This window comes from Trachurus japonicus, chromosome 5 (genome assembly GCF_045865225.1).
Source record: "Trachurus japonicus isolate A0001 chromosome 5, Traja_1.0".
In the NCBI taxonomy this organism is placed as follows: domain Eukaryota; kingdom Metazoa; phylum Chordata; class Actinopteri; order Carangiformes; family Carangidae; genus Trachurus; species Trachurus japonicus.
Genome location: NC_140911.1, coordinates 36,812,355 through 36,827,043, shown reverse-complemented (window position 1 = coordinate 36,827,043; position 14,689 = coordinate 36,812,355). Strand labels below are relative to the sequence as shown.

At 42.8% G+C, this 14,689-nt stretch overlaps 1 protein-coding gene across 4 annotated transcripts in view; it reads left to right on the top strand.

Annotated features, from left to right (window-relative positions):
• The window catches only part of ephb2b (eph receptor B2b), a 120,836-nt gene extending 107,464 nt beyond the window's left edge, over window positions 1-13,372 (top strand). The window contains exons 8-16 of one of the 4 annotated variants that reach the window (XM_085777781.1): window positions 853-961; window positions 2,418-2,482; window positions 4,102-4,215; window positions 4,352-4,599; window positions 8,422-8,637; window positions 9,072-9,221; window positions 11,000-11,193; window positions 12,012-12,167; window positions 13,240-13,372. In XM_085777781.1, the coding sequence (XP_085633907.1) occupies window positions 853-961; window positions 2,418-2,482; window positions 4,102-4,215; window positions 4,352-4,599; window positions 8,422-8,637; window positions 9,072-9,221; window positions 11,000-11,193; window positions 12,012-12,167; window positions 13,240-13,348 (1,361 nt within the window). In that variant the 3' untranslated portion in view covers window positions 13,349-13,372. Of the gene's footprint in view, window positions 1-852; window positions 962-2,414; window positions 2,483-4,092; window positions 4,216-4,351; window positions 4,600-8,421; window positions 8,638-9,071; window positions 9,222-10,999; window positions 11,194-12,011; window positions 12,168-13,239 lie in introns of all 4 variants that reach the window. The other 3 variants (XM_085777778.1, XM_085777779.1, XM_085777777.1) reach the window with 3 other exon arrangements.
• Window positions 13,373-14,689: the final 1,317 nt, after the last annotated feature.

The following is a 14,689-nucleotide window of genomic DNA, read 5'->3' as shown; positions in this document are numbered from 1 at the left end:
CAGCTCTGAAAAGGCTTCTGGAAAAAATGAGCAGAAAGTGAAACGAGCTCTCACCGGGAATGCACACTTTGGGGTTATTCAAAGTACAACATGAAGTAAAGGAGCATAACAAACCAGCAGTTCCCAGCAGATTGACATCAAGGCCCATTAGTCTGAAAGACTGGTAATACTATAATGCAGTTCATTTATAAGCCTTTATTAATGTCTTTGTGAGCATCTTTAACTCATCCTATGCTCACCCATTAGTGGAGACTGATGAACAGTCCCACTTTCCTGTGTATTATAAACTATTTATTAAATATTTACACAGTATTTATGACTGTTATATACAGTAGGTGAGGTTATGATGAAGTGTTATTAAGAAGGGTTTTAGCCTAACCCCTTATCATACAATATGAATGCTTCCCACAGATGCAGTTAGAACTCACTAACCCTGCATCAGGCTAAAAATGTGAAGTTGCGTGTCATTTGCACTTCTCAATAGAAGGATCTGGCTCTGCCTCTGTGTGCCCATTCAGTAGCTGCATTCCTGCTCTTGGCTGCCTGATCAGTCTGGGTCTCACCCAAACATGCTCTCTCTCCTCACTTCACACACTTTCTGCCAGATGATTTGTCCATATCCGCGGCACATTCACTGCGCTTTGGAAAATGGTCCATGCAGCCAGTCAAGATGCCAAGATGCTCATTGGTTCACCCAGCCGTATGTCTGTCTGTCACCCATTGCTTCCTCCATATGCAGCGGCTCAGATGCTCCTCCATATGTTTCAGCATGTGACTCTGTGTGTGTGGGTTTGTGTGTGTGTGTGTGTGTGCATAGCACTATGTTTATGTGCTTATTCCTTCTTTCTATAGCGGAGTACAACACCAGCATTCAGGAGAAGCTCCCTCTCATCATTGGGTCAGCAGCGGCCGGCTTGGTCTTCCTCATTGCTGTGGTCGTCATCATCATCGTCTGTAATCGGTGAGTCAGTCCTGTCGCAGTCCTTACAAAACTGCCTGTCAGTTCAGAACCAGTAAAACTTCTGCACAAACTCACAAAGTGGCCACTTTTCTTTTTTTAGTTATTTTTCTGTCTGTGCAGTCGGATGAATCGGGTCTGTTGACTAATATTAGTTGGAGAGATAAAACCATCTGAGTTCAAAGATATTAATTCTTAATAAATTCCATTTCAACTGCAGAACTAATAAATAAATCACAATATTGTCATTTCCATTCCATGGGCCATGGATTTTAAAAGTGTAGCCTAGTGGTTTGTTGTTTTGAGAAACCCCAAAAGTCTTGGACAGACTATTTTCAATACAGCATATAGCCATCTTGTATAATGGTGGGATGGGGGAGAGGTTGTGTTATTGAGATTTCTGGGAACGGTCAGACAGTCAAAGAAGTAAAAAGTTTTAATGCACTGCGGTGGCTGTATCACCCAACTCAAAAAGGTACAAAGATGAGACTGTGCCATGCTACTGGCCAGATGAAACAGCAACCCATGTAGTTACAGTATGTAGTCAGAAAACATGCAGTACTATATTGAAGCTAGTGTGGAATAAAAACTCATTTGCATGCATGAAAATTTGATTTGCCTTGCCTCATGCAGTCATAGAAATTTGTTTTGAGATACAAGTTATAAAGTGGGTTCAACTCTGTTTATATTGCAATGAATTTTACACACACCATTTATGAATCTGGTTAGTTGTATGAAAACAAAGGTACAAAACAAATACCTAACATTTGGGATGTACCAATACATATTTTTCTCACGATCAATATTACAATACCTCAACTGATACCGATACCTGATCAGATATCAGTGTTCTCTATTTCTGATGTTTAAAATCTGAATAAGTCACTTGATGAAACTCTTTATTCTAAATATAATGTAAGTTTACTTGAGGTCAGGCACTGCTGTGGCTCAGCAGCACAAACTGAATTTCATACTGACATTGACAAAGAAGCTGCACTTAATGTGGATCAGCTACATCTGGCTGATATCCACTATGAGCCGGATATTGATTTGTTGGATCAGATGCTTGACACTGTTTTGCATCTATCATGGAGATAGAATAGAGAAGTGTGTTATTAATTATTCTGCTGCCCAGTTCGAAGCCCTCCCTCCCTCACTTACATTTGCACTTAGTCCTCCTTATCATAGATAGACTCATGATTTTGAAACAGTTCGTAGCTGCCACGCTGAAGTGCACCACAAAGGAAAACATATTATGACTGCACGGCTCGCTACCTCGCCCAGTGTAGCAAAAAAGTCAAACGCTTCTCTACCTACAACGTAATGGCTCTCCCCATGTGAACTTGGCTGGTGGTATCTTCGGTGTAGGTAAACCTGGGGCTGTTTGATCTGTATCTCTGCCTCTCCCTGCTCCCTGTCTTTGAACCAGAGCTAGAGTTCTTTGTCTTTCCCCCAGGAGGCGTGGCTTCGACAGGGCTGACTCAGAATACACAGACAAACTGCAGCACTACACCAGCGGCCACAGTGAGTAACCAACCACTCCTCCCTCTCTGCCTGCCTTTACCACTGCCTCCAAGCAGCACACCTGTCTCCATGACTACCGTCTTACACAGTCATCTCCATGGCTATCATTCAGCCTCTCCGCTGCCTCACACACCTGTCTCCATGGCTACCACCTTGCATGCTGGTGTCCTTGGCTACGGACCAGCACAGCACAGCACAGCACAGCACAGCTTCATTTGCCCGTCCCCCACTTAGGAGTAATCCTGCCCGTTGTTTGACTCTGCTCACTTGGAGCCTGGATTTAACCACATCAAAACCAGTGTTCGTGTGTGCGTTTTGTGCATCATTACATTTCATTGTTAACTAAATCCATTGTGGTAGAAATAGGTCAGTCCTTACTCACATTAGCATGCTAATGCCACATGACTCATTTGCCATTGTTAAAAAATTCAAAAGACTTGGTGAATGAATGGAAGTTCTCAATGATCTTCTTTCTTCATACCGTACAGAACCATATAGCTTCAATGACAATAACATAGGAACAGATTTGGTGAGAAAGAGCGGTTTCGGGAGTCATTTCACCACGGCTAATCCATCATTCTCCTGCTTGATTGGAAAACCACAGATCTCTTTCTATCTCAAGTTTATGACCCCCATCTTAATGTGTTTATTTAATTCTGTAATTACAGCACTGCTCCCTCCTCTTTCATATCAAATTCTATAAATGGTTTCTCGATAAAATCCGATCACGCTGTGAAAAGAAGTCCAGTTCATAATGGAGTGGAGCTATTAACAGCAGAGGCCAATGTGTCCTGTGTGCATCCTGTCCTCTCACCAGTCACAGTTCAGGCTTCTGCCCCTGTTTTTTGGTGGTCCTTGCCATCGTAGGAGGGTGGTCTGTTGAACAGTGCTTTGGCTTGGGGAGAGATTGTAGGGTTTTAGTAAAGGGGGTGGAGGGGAGGTTTGCCTGGTAAGATCCTCACCATCTGTTCATCTCTGCGGCACGTTTCTTCAGTAGTGGTGTGCCAGGTTTTGGGGCGGTGTGCATGTTCTTCTAGCTCTGAAACGGGCTAGGCATGAGTTCAGTATCCATTCAAATAGCCTCAGGCCTGATGTGGAGGTGAGAGCCGAATAATCGGATTTAAAACTCGGGACACTTAAGTCCCTGAACACTTAAAGGCCACCTTAAGCCAATTTACCTGGCATCAGGGCTTAGGAGAGCCAATTTATTTCTTGGAGTGGAGCTGAGCGATGCTGATATAGGGCCTGGGTTTCTCTCCCGAGTGTTAATGGCACTGTGACTCACAGGAGATGATATATATATATATTAACCCAACCTTATCACAGCTAAGAAGACTGGTAGTACTGTGTCCTTGCTGGCTGAATAGCCATACACATAGCCATGAGGCACTAGTCATAACCATCATTTGTAACCACAATGCCTCCTCCATTTTTCTAACCTTCATCGACCGGATGTCAAACACAAAATCGCATAATTGCTCTGGAATGTGTGAATGCAAGGTGAATTGATTGTTAATGTTCCTGAATGCATTTTAACTGTCAAAGCCTGTAGGAGTGTAAGCATGACCACAAGAATCAAACATTATAGCTGTTCCTTCCTTTTTTCCAAGTGACTCCAGGAATGAAGATTTATATTGATCCGTTCACATATGAGGACCCCAATGAGGCTGTGAGGGAGTTTGCCAAGGAGATTGATATATCCTGCGTGAAGATTGAACAGGTCATTGGTGCAGGTAATGGAAAAATCTGACTGGAACGTGGATGGAATACCACGCTGTTAAATAGCTTGACTGTTACTTGATTTCTAAATACAAATGTGTGCAGGAAAGCTGCTTACATTTAGTTTACTTTTACTTTTTTTTTTCACAGGAGAGTTTGGGGAGGTTTGCAGTGGTAACCTAAAGCTTCCAGGTAAAAGGGAAATGTTTGTGGCCATAAAGACTCTCAAGTCTGGCTACACGGAGAAGCAGAGGCGGGACTTTCTGAGCGAGGCCAGCATAATGGGGCAGTTCGACCATCCTAACGTCATTCACCTGGAGGGCGTGGTCACCAAGAGCAGCCCTGTCATGATCATCACCGAGTTCATGGAGAACGGATCTCTGGACTCCTTCCTCAGAGTAAGACATATAATGAGATATAATGATGAGAAATAATCATGAAATGCCAAAGTGGAGTTATATTCAAGGATAACCGTTGGCCATATGGTAATAATGAAAAGTCAACCAGACGGCAGACGGCACCTAACGATACCGCCGACAGCTCTGCAGCGCAACTTCCTGAGCTACTGTTAATGTTAGTTTCACAGACTGACAGCAGAGCAGCTCGGCTGCTTTGAATCCTCCAGGTCTCAATTCAGGCTTTTTATTGTGACAAACCTAAAAAAATAGTATGAAGAAGATAAAAGCTTAAAGAGGAGTTTCTGACGTCTTCATCCACCAGCGTCTGTTACGTTCTACTGCTGCTGAGCTACCTGCCAGCTACCTGTCAAAAACTGATGCAATGCAGTCACCCCTGCCCCACAAAGAGAGTACTATTGTTCTTTTTAGCTGTTCCACTAACTCACAGAATTATCATTAATTAACTACATTCACTGCCGGCAGCAAGTTTTGTCATTATACCAAGTGAAATAAACAGCTGCCAGTTTAAACTTTCACCTCCTACAAATGATGTTATAATGCTGCTAATTATGTGGGGTTATACTTGAAATTCTAGTTCTTACAGTACTATTTGACAGTCGCACTCTGACAAATATTTACATAAGCATGATTAATCATTCAACCCAAGGATGGTTTATTCAGACACCTTACAAGCTAGGATTCAAATCCTTGTTGCACACAGTCACACTCCCATGCATGTACACACATATTAGTCCACAAATTTGACATGGTTTATTCGCTCATGCGCCGTAATCGTCTAGTAAATATTATTAGTCCCAGAGTCTGTCCTGTTAGGATGATGTCAATCATCAGTTTTTAGTTAGGGTTCCCTCATCTCTGTGTAGATATGCCTCAAAATTAACATCTACAGAACATCTGCTAACTCCATCTACTGTATCTATGATGCGTTGTGTTTTATTTTTAAATATTTTTTTCTGTGAGTATTTACAATGAGGCAACACATGCCAGAGTCTTGCAAAGCCAGAGTCCATGTCTCTGATGTTTCCCTGGGTTTTGTTTTGCATTCAGTCCACACTTGCTCCACTGCTCCTTATGCAGAAGCTACAGACTGTGGGTGAATGTGGAAATACTGTAGCACACTCACTTATTTTTCCCTTCGACTCCCTGACAAGAAATATGCATCGCTCACAAGTTCATGGGATTTTTAATTTTCATAATCTAACCAGAGGAGGATATTACAGAGAACCGGCCATGCTACTCCCATTTACAACCCGCATACATAATTCAAATACTTTGCAAGACTTAAAATGAGATGTCAGAATTTAAAAATGAGGCTGGTTATGAGATGAGATGTCACATCAGCCCTTTACCATCTGTCTTGGGATGTTAACGGAATAAAAACAAAAAAATTGGGCCTTTTTTGTATGATCTCTTCCAAACTAGCTGCATTTTTTTGATCAAGCACAAAAGGGACTGTAATTTATGGAAATTGCAGATGTCTGAAAAGCTGTATAAAGGCTAAATAATTAATTGAAATATGTATGGCCAAATGCAACATCCCAATCACAAAAACTGCAATTTTCTTTGATAGAAGTAAAATCTTTAAGAACCATATGAAGCATCATTGTGCTACACAGATGCCCCAACCTACAAATTCTCTAAATGTAAGAAAACAAAAATCAACCAAACAAAAAGTACATCATCATTAATTTTTCCAATGCAAATAAAATGCAAAAATTAGCAGTCCAACTGAAATTGTGGCTGATCTCACTGATTATTATTTTTTAAAGATAGCCCTAATTTTTAGTTAAAAGAATGATGTGATGAGAAATCTCTATGTAGTGCAACACAGAGTATGCCAATGAAAGTAAGTACAGTAGGAATGCTACATTTTAAATCACTTGAGCCCTATCCTTTCCTGAAGTAATACAACATGTTATTATGTTGTTTTGTGGAAGCAGATGTGTAGCTTACACAGTAAATTGTGTGTGCAATTAACAAGGCCCGTTTAATTCCATGTGAATCACTGTGTTTGAAGGATTCAGTGGCATTATTAAATTGAAAACACACACTGCCTCTTTTAACTATTTCCATGGGTTCAGAGCCTCCCTGGCAGTCAGTTTAAGCCTCCTATTGCATTAAAACCACCCTCTCCCCAGACTCCACAGTCTTTACAGTATTTGCATTCTGCCTCCGACCTCAGAGACACAAAGCATCAGCTCTTTTTGGAATTGGATCTCACAGTGAAGGCTGTTTGTGTATATGTAGATGGTTTACTAAACATATTTGACAGAACATTGTATTCAAAACAACAGGGAACCTCTGCAGCACCTCACTGTGACAGTTTATGACAACAGTAGCTGACAGTGTCAAAGACTCTGAACATGGATTGTGTCTTCTCTGAGGTGATTGGTGGGTGGTTGGTTAAAAATTGTCTCTGCAGTCTATAGTGAGCTGCCTGCTGAAGGATTGTCTCCCCTGCTGCCTCCCGCAGGAAAAAACCTGCAGGGTAGAGCGAGCAGGAACAGGGAGGATAGATTGATCAGAGCTGGGTTCTTATCAGCAGCCAAACATGAGCAGTGGAAAAGTCGAGGGAAGAAGTGAAGGAAGAAAAGAATGAGATTTTTTTGACAGAAAACATATAAATATAAATCACAGCAGACCTCGATTCACGCAGTTCATACAAAATTTGCAGTTATTTCTTTCAGCTAACCTGACCCCAAAGACTTTAGAGGAATCTTTCCAATTAAAGTATATGCAAACACAGCACTCAGATTAGGTGGCAATGTGTATTTGTGAGAAAGGTTTCATGAATAATGCATTCTGCTTAATTGCTGTGGTACACGAGGAGGAGCAGCTTGACGTGAGGATAAGCATGCGCTCAGCTAATGAGCAGCAAAATGTTTGAAAGAGAAATAGGCTAGCGGAGCCGGAGCGGTCACGCAGACTGTTAATATGGCCGTGCTCTGGGCCCTTCTCTTCTGGCCTGCCCTTCCAATCCCCTCTCTTAGCCTCTCCGTCTGTCCACGCCGAGCCCCGAGCTCCCATGATCCATTCTCTGGAATCTTTCTGTTCTCCAGGCGTCGTGGTGGGTGGTGGGGGAGAGTGCAGGTGTGCGCAGTTGGAGGCACAGCTGCACCACTGCTCCAGACGCTCCCCATGCATGGGGTAAAGCCCTCACCAAACCGTGGAGGGGAACAGCTGTAGACAGGCAGCCAGTCCCAGCTTAGCCCTGCCCAGCCTGGACAAGGCCAGTTGAGCCCAACCCAAACCTCGCTGCCTGTATCCTGGCTGCAGGGCGTCTTCAGAGAAACCAATACTTGAACATAACTTTAAAAACAATAAAATTCCGGGGATGGATTCCAAACAGATCTGTGAAAATAAAGATTATCATATTGAGAATCAACTTGTACAGTTTGTTAATTCGCATGGATGATGAGTTCTAAAAGAATCGTTTCATAAAGTTTTATTGCGTGAAACAAGAAGCAGCTTTTTGATATTATATAAATCCCCTTGGCTTCCAGCACTTCACTTCAGCACCAGTCTTTCTTGCTTCTTGACATTATGCAGTGAACTGCCTAAGATGTATTGGAGTACTGTCAGAAAAAAGAGGGTCAATGCATGTCAAGGCGAGGATGCTACTAAACAAAGAAGGAAAAAACAAGTTAAAACTGCCTCTGACAGGGAACTTGGGTTCACCATCACAGCTAGTAGAATATTTAAATACCTACTGACAGCCTGACTATATCCCCCATATTGTGAGGTGGCCCAGAATTACCACTCCAGACAATAATGTATTCTAACACTATGTCGTTTTTACAGCAAAACGATGGCCAGTTTACTGTGATCCAGCTTGTTGGTATGCTGCGCGGCATCGCCTCAGGCATGAAGTACCTTGCTGACATGAACTACGTGCACCGTGACCTTGCTGCCCGAAACATCCTGGTCAACAGCAACCTGGTGTGTAAGGTGTCAGACTTCGGCCTCTCACGCTTCCTGGAGGATGATACCTCAGACCCAACCTACACTAGTGCTTTGGTAAGACATGTTCAAGTCACTCACTATGTAAAATAAAAAAGTTTATGAATTTTAAAATGTATAATATTATTTATACATATATATGTATATATATATATATAGACAGAGAAATTCATTATTTTGTTTGACACTATCTGAAATGCTCAGGTTGATAATCCCATTCAGTGTGGTGCTGCCAGAGGGTTTTATTTAATCCCCTCATTGTTCTCCCTATCGAGACAAACACTGCCCTTTCACCTGTTCTCCTCTTCCTCCATCTCCTGTAGTTCGTGTACCATACCTCAGTCCCAGGGGTTTTGTTTTATCCACCTCCTAGTTTGGATTACCGTCGGCATAGCTGCCCTGAACAGTGTCTCTCTCCGGAGCCAGGACACTGTGACGGTCATGTTCCGGTCTTGCTTCCCTCGCTGAGGTTGTGCCCTTTGTGTTTGCAGGGTGGGAAGATTCCTATCCGATGGACTGCGCCCGAAGCTATCCAGTACAGGAAGTTCACCTCTGCTAGTGATGTGTGGAGCTACGGGATCGTCATGTGGGAAGTCATGTCTTATGGAGAGAGACCTTACTGGGACATGACCAATCAAGACGTATGTATTTCATTTGCCTGGGGTCATTTTTAAAGTTGCTGTTGATTATTGAGTCAAATTTCAAAACACTTCTTTAGACAGTTCTTCTCATCACATGTATTTCTTACTCCCCGAGTTTCATTAAAGCGTCACACAGCTCAAACACCATTAGTGATTGTATCTGTGTTCCCTTGGCTAAACAGCAGGTTTCACACATGGGCTTTATATGAAAATTCCCCCACTCTCACCACAGAGACATAATCAGATCATTTGAAATGCACGGCAGTGCTCAATGGACAATTTCTGCTCTTGACTGGAGCCTCCATTTCCTATCTCCCTCTGGGTAGCAGGAGAGAGAGCAAATTATATGGAGAGAGATAATGAAAATAGTTTCAAATTGAAAGTGAGAACACTAATGTGCTAAGAGGGACTGAGGACCTTAACGGTTATCTTATTAGCAGCTTCAGATAGTGTTTCTGCTCCATCGGGGTCCTCGTTTGGAGGTCTCATGAATGAGATTAATCTGGGTCTGAATGGAGCTCCTTTAATGGCCCTGGTAATGAGCAGGGGATTGTGCGTCCTCGTCACAAGTGTCCTCCGGGTTGTTCCACTCTGTTAACTGTGCACCACCTCTGTTTGCCCCCCCGACCAACAACATCACGGGCCGAAGTCAGACATATCTTTAAGGTGGCTTTCTGGAGAGCGAGCATTAAACACTTTGTAAAAGCCAGAGATGAGGTCACCGCTGGCAGAGCGCAAGTGGAAATGTGAACTTAGTGGAATAAGGTTGATGTTCATAATGACCCGGCCGGTGTTTAACAACTCATCACATCCAGAAGCAATGTGGTGATGTGATGTGCACAAATATGTATATTTATACATCTGTATGTATTCATGTAATAACTATTTAACAGTTGTTTTCTCTGCGATGAGAAGCGCAGATGGTGTCGTTACATCTTCATCAGGAGAAGAGAGCGCATTGGCTCAATATTTACTTCGCTTTAGACAAGACTGTTGTGAATGTCACTTGAACTATTCAACAGCTCGTAGCAGATATATTTTATGTACTCATGACATTTATATAGTGTGAGGTGATGGCTCCAGTTGGATCACATCACTGGTGGAAAGTTACTCAGCACATTTAATCAAGCATCGCACTCAAGTCGAGTTTTGTGGTATCTCAGTATTTTCATTTTTAGGCTACTTTGCACTGCATCTCCAATAAAAGAGAAACTAGAAATTCTTCCCTTTTCAGGTTAAAATTTTACATTAAAAATGTGATGAACTTTTTACAACACTACATTGTGAATTTCAAGATTAAACCCCTAGTTCCCTGTTACAAAGCAGCAGTCAAGACTCTAATGCCTAAAGGTTATTAATTTAACCCTTCAAGAACAGTTAATGTTTGACAAAACCAATAGTGAAAAGTACAAATAAGTTACCTTGTCAACTTCCTTCTGACCCCTCAGATTTATTTGTGATCCTTTGGAGGGAACTGCTGCATTTCAAACTAAAACCAGTCCCAGCTCAACCAGCAATAAAAAAATACAATGACACATTACTATAAATAATGTGATAACCAATAATAACAATAACAACAATAATTTTATAGTTTGTTACAAATACTTTCAGATTTCTACTTAATATTGTAGTAATTATTTTATCTATATTTCCCTGAATGAACTCTGGTCTAAGTACTTCTTCCAGCACTGGATTGTACACTCCTCTTTTCATATAATTCCACCTCCTCTTTGTAGAGCCTTGTAGCAACCCTTAGAGATCTCTGTCTCCCCCTGCAGGTCATCAACGCCATAGAGCAGGACTACCGGCTGCCCCCACCCATGGACTGTCCCAGTGCGCTCCACCAGCTCATGTTGGACTGCTGGCAGAAAGACCGCAACAACCGGCCCAAGTTCAGCCAGATTGTCAACAACCTGGACAAGATGATCCGCAACCCCAACACGCTGAAGGCCATGACCCCGTTGTCTTCAGGGTGAGTGGCAGCATCAAGTTAGATTTATACCAGTTTCTTGTTCTCTTCTTGTCAGTAACACATGTGTTGAATGTGTTTTCTTCTTCTTTTCTCTGCTCGGTCCTTCTCTCTCTGTGTGGTGTCTGCATATGTGTCACTGTGGGCTTCCCACAAGACAGGCCTGTTGGTTTTAGCATCATTTCACAATTCACATTGATGTGGATAACATCTAGAACAATATAATGCATCCAAATGTAAAGCCACCCCCCACCCCTCCTAACAGCAAAGTCCTGCTCCTACGACAGTGCCATCCGTGGCACAGTTCGCTTTTGCCGAACTCGGTGTCTCCTGTTTCTCCTGGCGCCGAGCGGTTATGTAAATTAAAGCCTTTTGGTTCGATAGATCAAATCCTTCCCACGAAGGCTTCGGGCGAATCCTGGATTGAAGCCGTTGTGCAATTTTCAAAACAAAACATTTTGAAGCATTTCTGCTCTGGGTGTTAGTTTCCTTTGAGAGCCAGGGTTTGCTGATTTCCATTATCCCCGTCTATACTTTCATTTGTGGTGGGGTGCAGGACCCAGGGCCAGATTTTCCACAGACGCTGAGTGGATGTATTGGCTCCCTGAAACCTATCACTTCATTTGGAAAATACACTCTCTGAGAAATCAGATTGGAAAATAGTGGTTCATGGTGGGATTCTCAACGTACTGTCTCTAGTCTTTTGAAAATATAATGTAATAATTAATGTTTGAATCAGATGCAGGTGGTCTGGATTTACCATGATGTTAGCCCTGCCACTTATCATTATTCCTAATGGCTTCTTTTTGTGCTCGCCTCAGTGTTCACCTCCCTCTCCTGGACCGCAGCATCCCTGACTTCTCCAGCTTCAGCACTGTGGACGAGTGGCTGGATGCCATAAAGATGGGCCAATACAAAGACAACTTTGCCAATGCTGACTTCTCTACATTTGATGTGGTGTCCCAGATGACCATGGAGTAAGTGCTGACGATCCCCTGCTGTTGCGGGTCAGATAAGCGCGAGGGGGGAAAAAAAAAAGCGAATGTGAGGGGGAGATTTGCTGCGTCTCTTGTATTCCTGAAACCTGAACGAGCAGCAGACTCTGCCTCTGGCCCCGTTATAAAAGACATTAACTGCTCTGCATGTAATTAGCAGATCGTAATATTGCAGTTGCGAGGCTGAACAGTGGGCACAATAGCTCGAAGCCATAAACGATGCCCTTTGTTCTCCGCCATGTGTTCAGCAGGCCTCACTTTGACCTCACTTAAAGTATCTTGAGGAAACATGGGAATATGTTGTTGCTTAGCCAAGGTACAGGGAGAAAAATCATCACAAACAAACAAGATGCAATCGGGTTGAGAATGCCACCTGTGGAGAAACATGTAAAAGCTATTTCCTGTCCACAGATAACCCTGTCTCAGGACAAAGATTAGCCCGCAGAGATTCTTTGTCCGAAAACAGATGGTTAAGTGTGATCCAATAAGAGTGATCACAGTTGAAATCCAACATCAGGCAAGAGGCATTTCATCATCACGGGATGAGAAACAAAGTGGAACTTTTCATTTACTCTGGTGTTTTTTATATGACACATGACCGCTGCAATCAGTGTTGTGTCTGTGACTGACTTGGGTCAAAGGGATGCTGTGAATTTGTCTTTTGTAGCGTTTGTTTTGGCGGGCATTAGACGGCTCGGGTTTACACCACATCAGTCAGAAATGTTCAGTCACAGAAAATGCACTCAAATGACATTTGAACATTTTTTTGTGATTATATGAGCTTTCCGGGCTCAAAGATGGATGATCGCGCAGCTGTTTCTCAGCAAATGTATTTTTTCTGCTGTTCTCTGCTGCTCTGCCTCCCCGTCAGTCCTCAAGCTGTTATGTCCTTATTTTCTGTTTTGTTTTGGTTATGTTGTGCAAAGTTGTTTTTCTCCGGGACTCTGATAGAAAAAACAGATAGACAGATAAAGGGAAGGATACAGTAGATGGAAGGCTGTTTACAGTGTGTGGTAACATCAGTCTGACTCGTGCTTCTGTCTCTCATCAACAGCGACATCCTGAGGGTTGGTGTGACGTTAGCAGGCCATCAAAAGAAGATCCTCAACAGCGTCCAGATGATGCGGGCACAAATGAACCAGATCCAGTCGGTGGAGGTTTGACCCTTCCAGTGGAGCAGGGGGGGGGGGGGGGGGGTGGTTTGGATGCGGGTGCTCTGGCTGCGGAGGATGGAGTGGAAGTTTCTTCTTTTTTTTTTTTTTTCGAGTGACAGTGTGTCTGGTCTTCCCACCAGACAACCATTCATCCCCCCATTCCCCTCTCCACTTCCCTCTCTCCTCCTCTCACCCCCTCACCCCGAGTCTCTCTCCATCCTTGGGGTTAGCTGTGGAGAGCCGTGGAAAACAAGAATCCGTGTGATGAGGCATCGGAGGGCCGACAGCCAACCCACCTCTCTGGAGCCAGAAACATGGGAGGTTAGAAGTGACCAGCAACACATTTTTTCAATCTTCCACCAATTTTCATTTGATGTTGAACATTTTATTGTTTTGGTTTGTTTGTTCTGATAATTTTGTAAAGATTTTTTTAAAGAAAAAAATGAGAAAAACTGAGAAAAGGCAAGGAGTTTATCTAAATTTATAGATGATATAAGGTTGTACACTAGAAGAACTGAGTAGGAAAGCTACCCTTTAAAAGGGCAAAAAAAAAACACAAAACAAAAAAAAAAAAGAAAAGAAGGAAGGGTTGAGGAGGTGAGGACGTCCTCAACGCGGTGTGGATATCGTCTTTGTCGTTTCAATTTTTTGGACAACATGAGGAAACAGAGCTGTCTGTGGCCTTCTGAAAGGCGAACTGCCGAGGAGACTGAGGGACCGTCATGCACTTCCAGCTGTTTCCACAGGAGAAAAAAAAAAGAATCAAGAAAAGGACGTTCGGCATAGACTGATTCATTCAGACTGACAATTCACACAGTGGAACCAACACTCAAGAAAAAGGAAAAAAAAAAAAAAAAAAAAAATTCTCATTGCAAGTAATTTTCTATATTGTGTGAATTTTTGTGATGAAGATTCCCTCACGCCATGCTTCCTCTCACTATAGACAAAAATAACAAGTTTGTTTTTTCCTTTCACAGTGAACTATTCACAGCCTGCCAAATAGAACTCTTCCCTCTTTGCATCCCGATCATGATCCTGTACTGTACATATCAGATGCACTTGACCTGCCATTAACGTGACGACTCAGAGACGTTGTAATCGGTCAGTTGGGGAGCAGAGGAACTGACGACAGGGAGGATTTATTTTGTTGTCCGCCATCAGTTTCTGTCCTCTCTTTTTGAGAAAAAAAAAAGAAAACAGCAAACCTCCTACATAGATCCAAATAAACACACACTCACACACAAAGCAACGCTGGTTTACATCCAGTGCACTTCCATACACCGTGTCCCGTTCTAGTATCCTCCCTCATGTTGTTCATCTCCAGCGCCGTCTGTGGACACATGGACACCA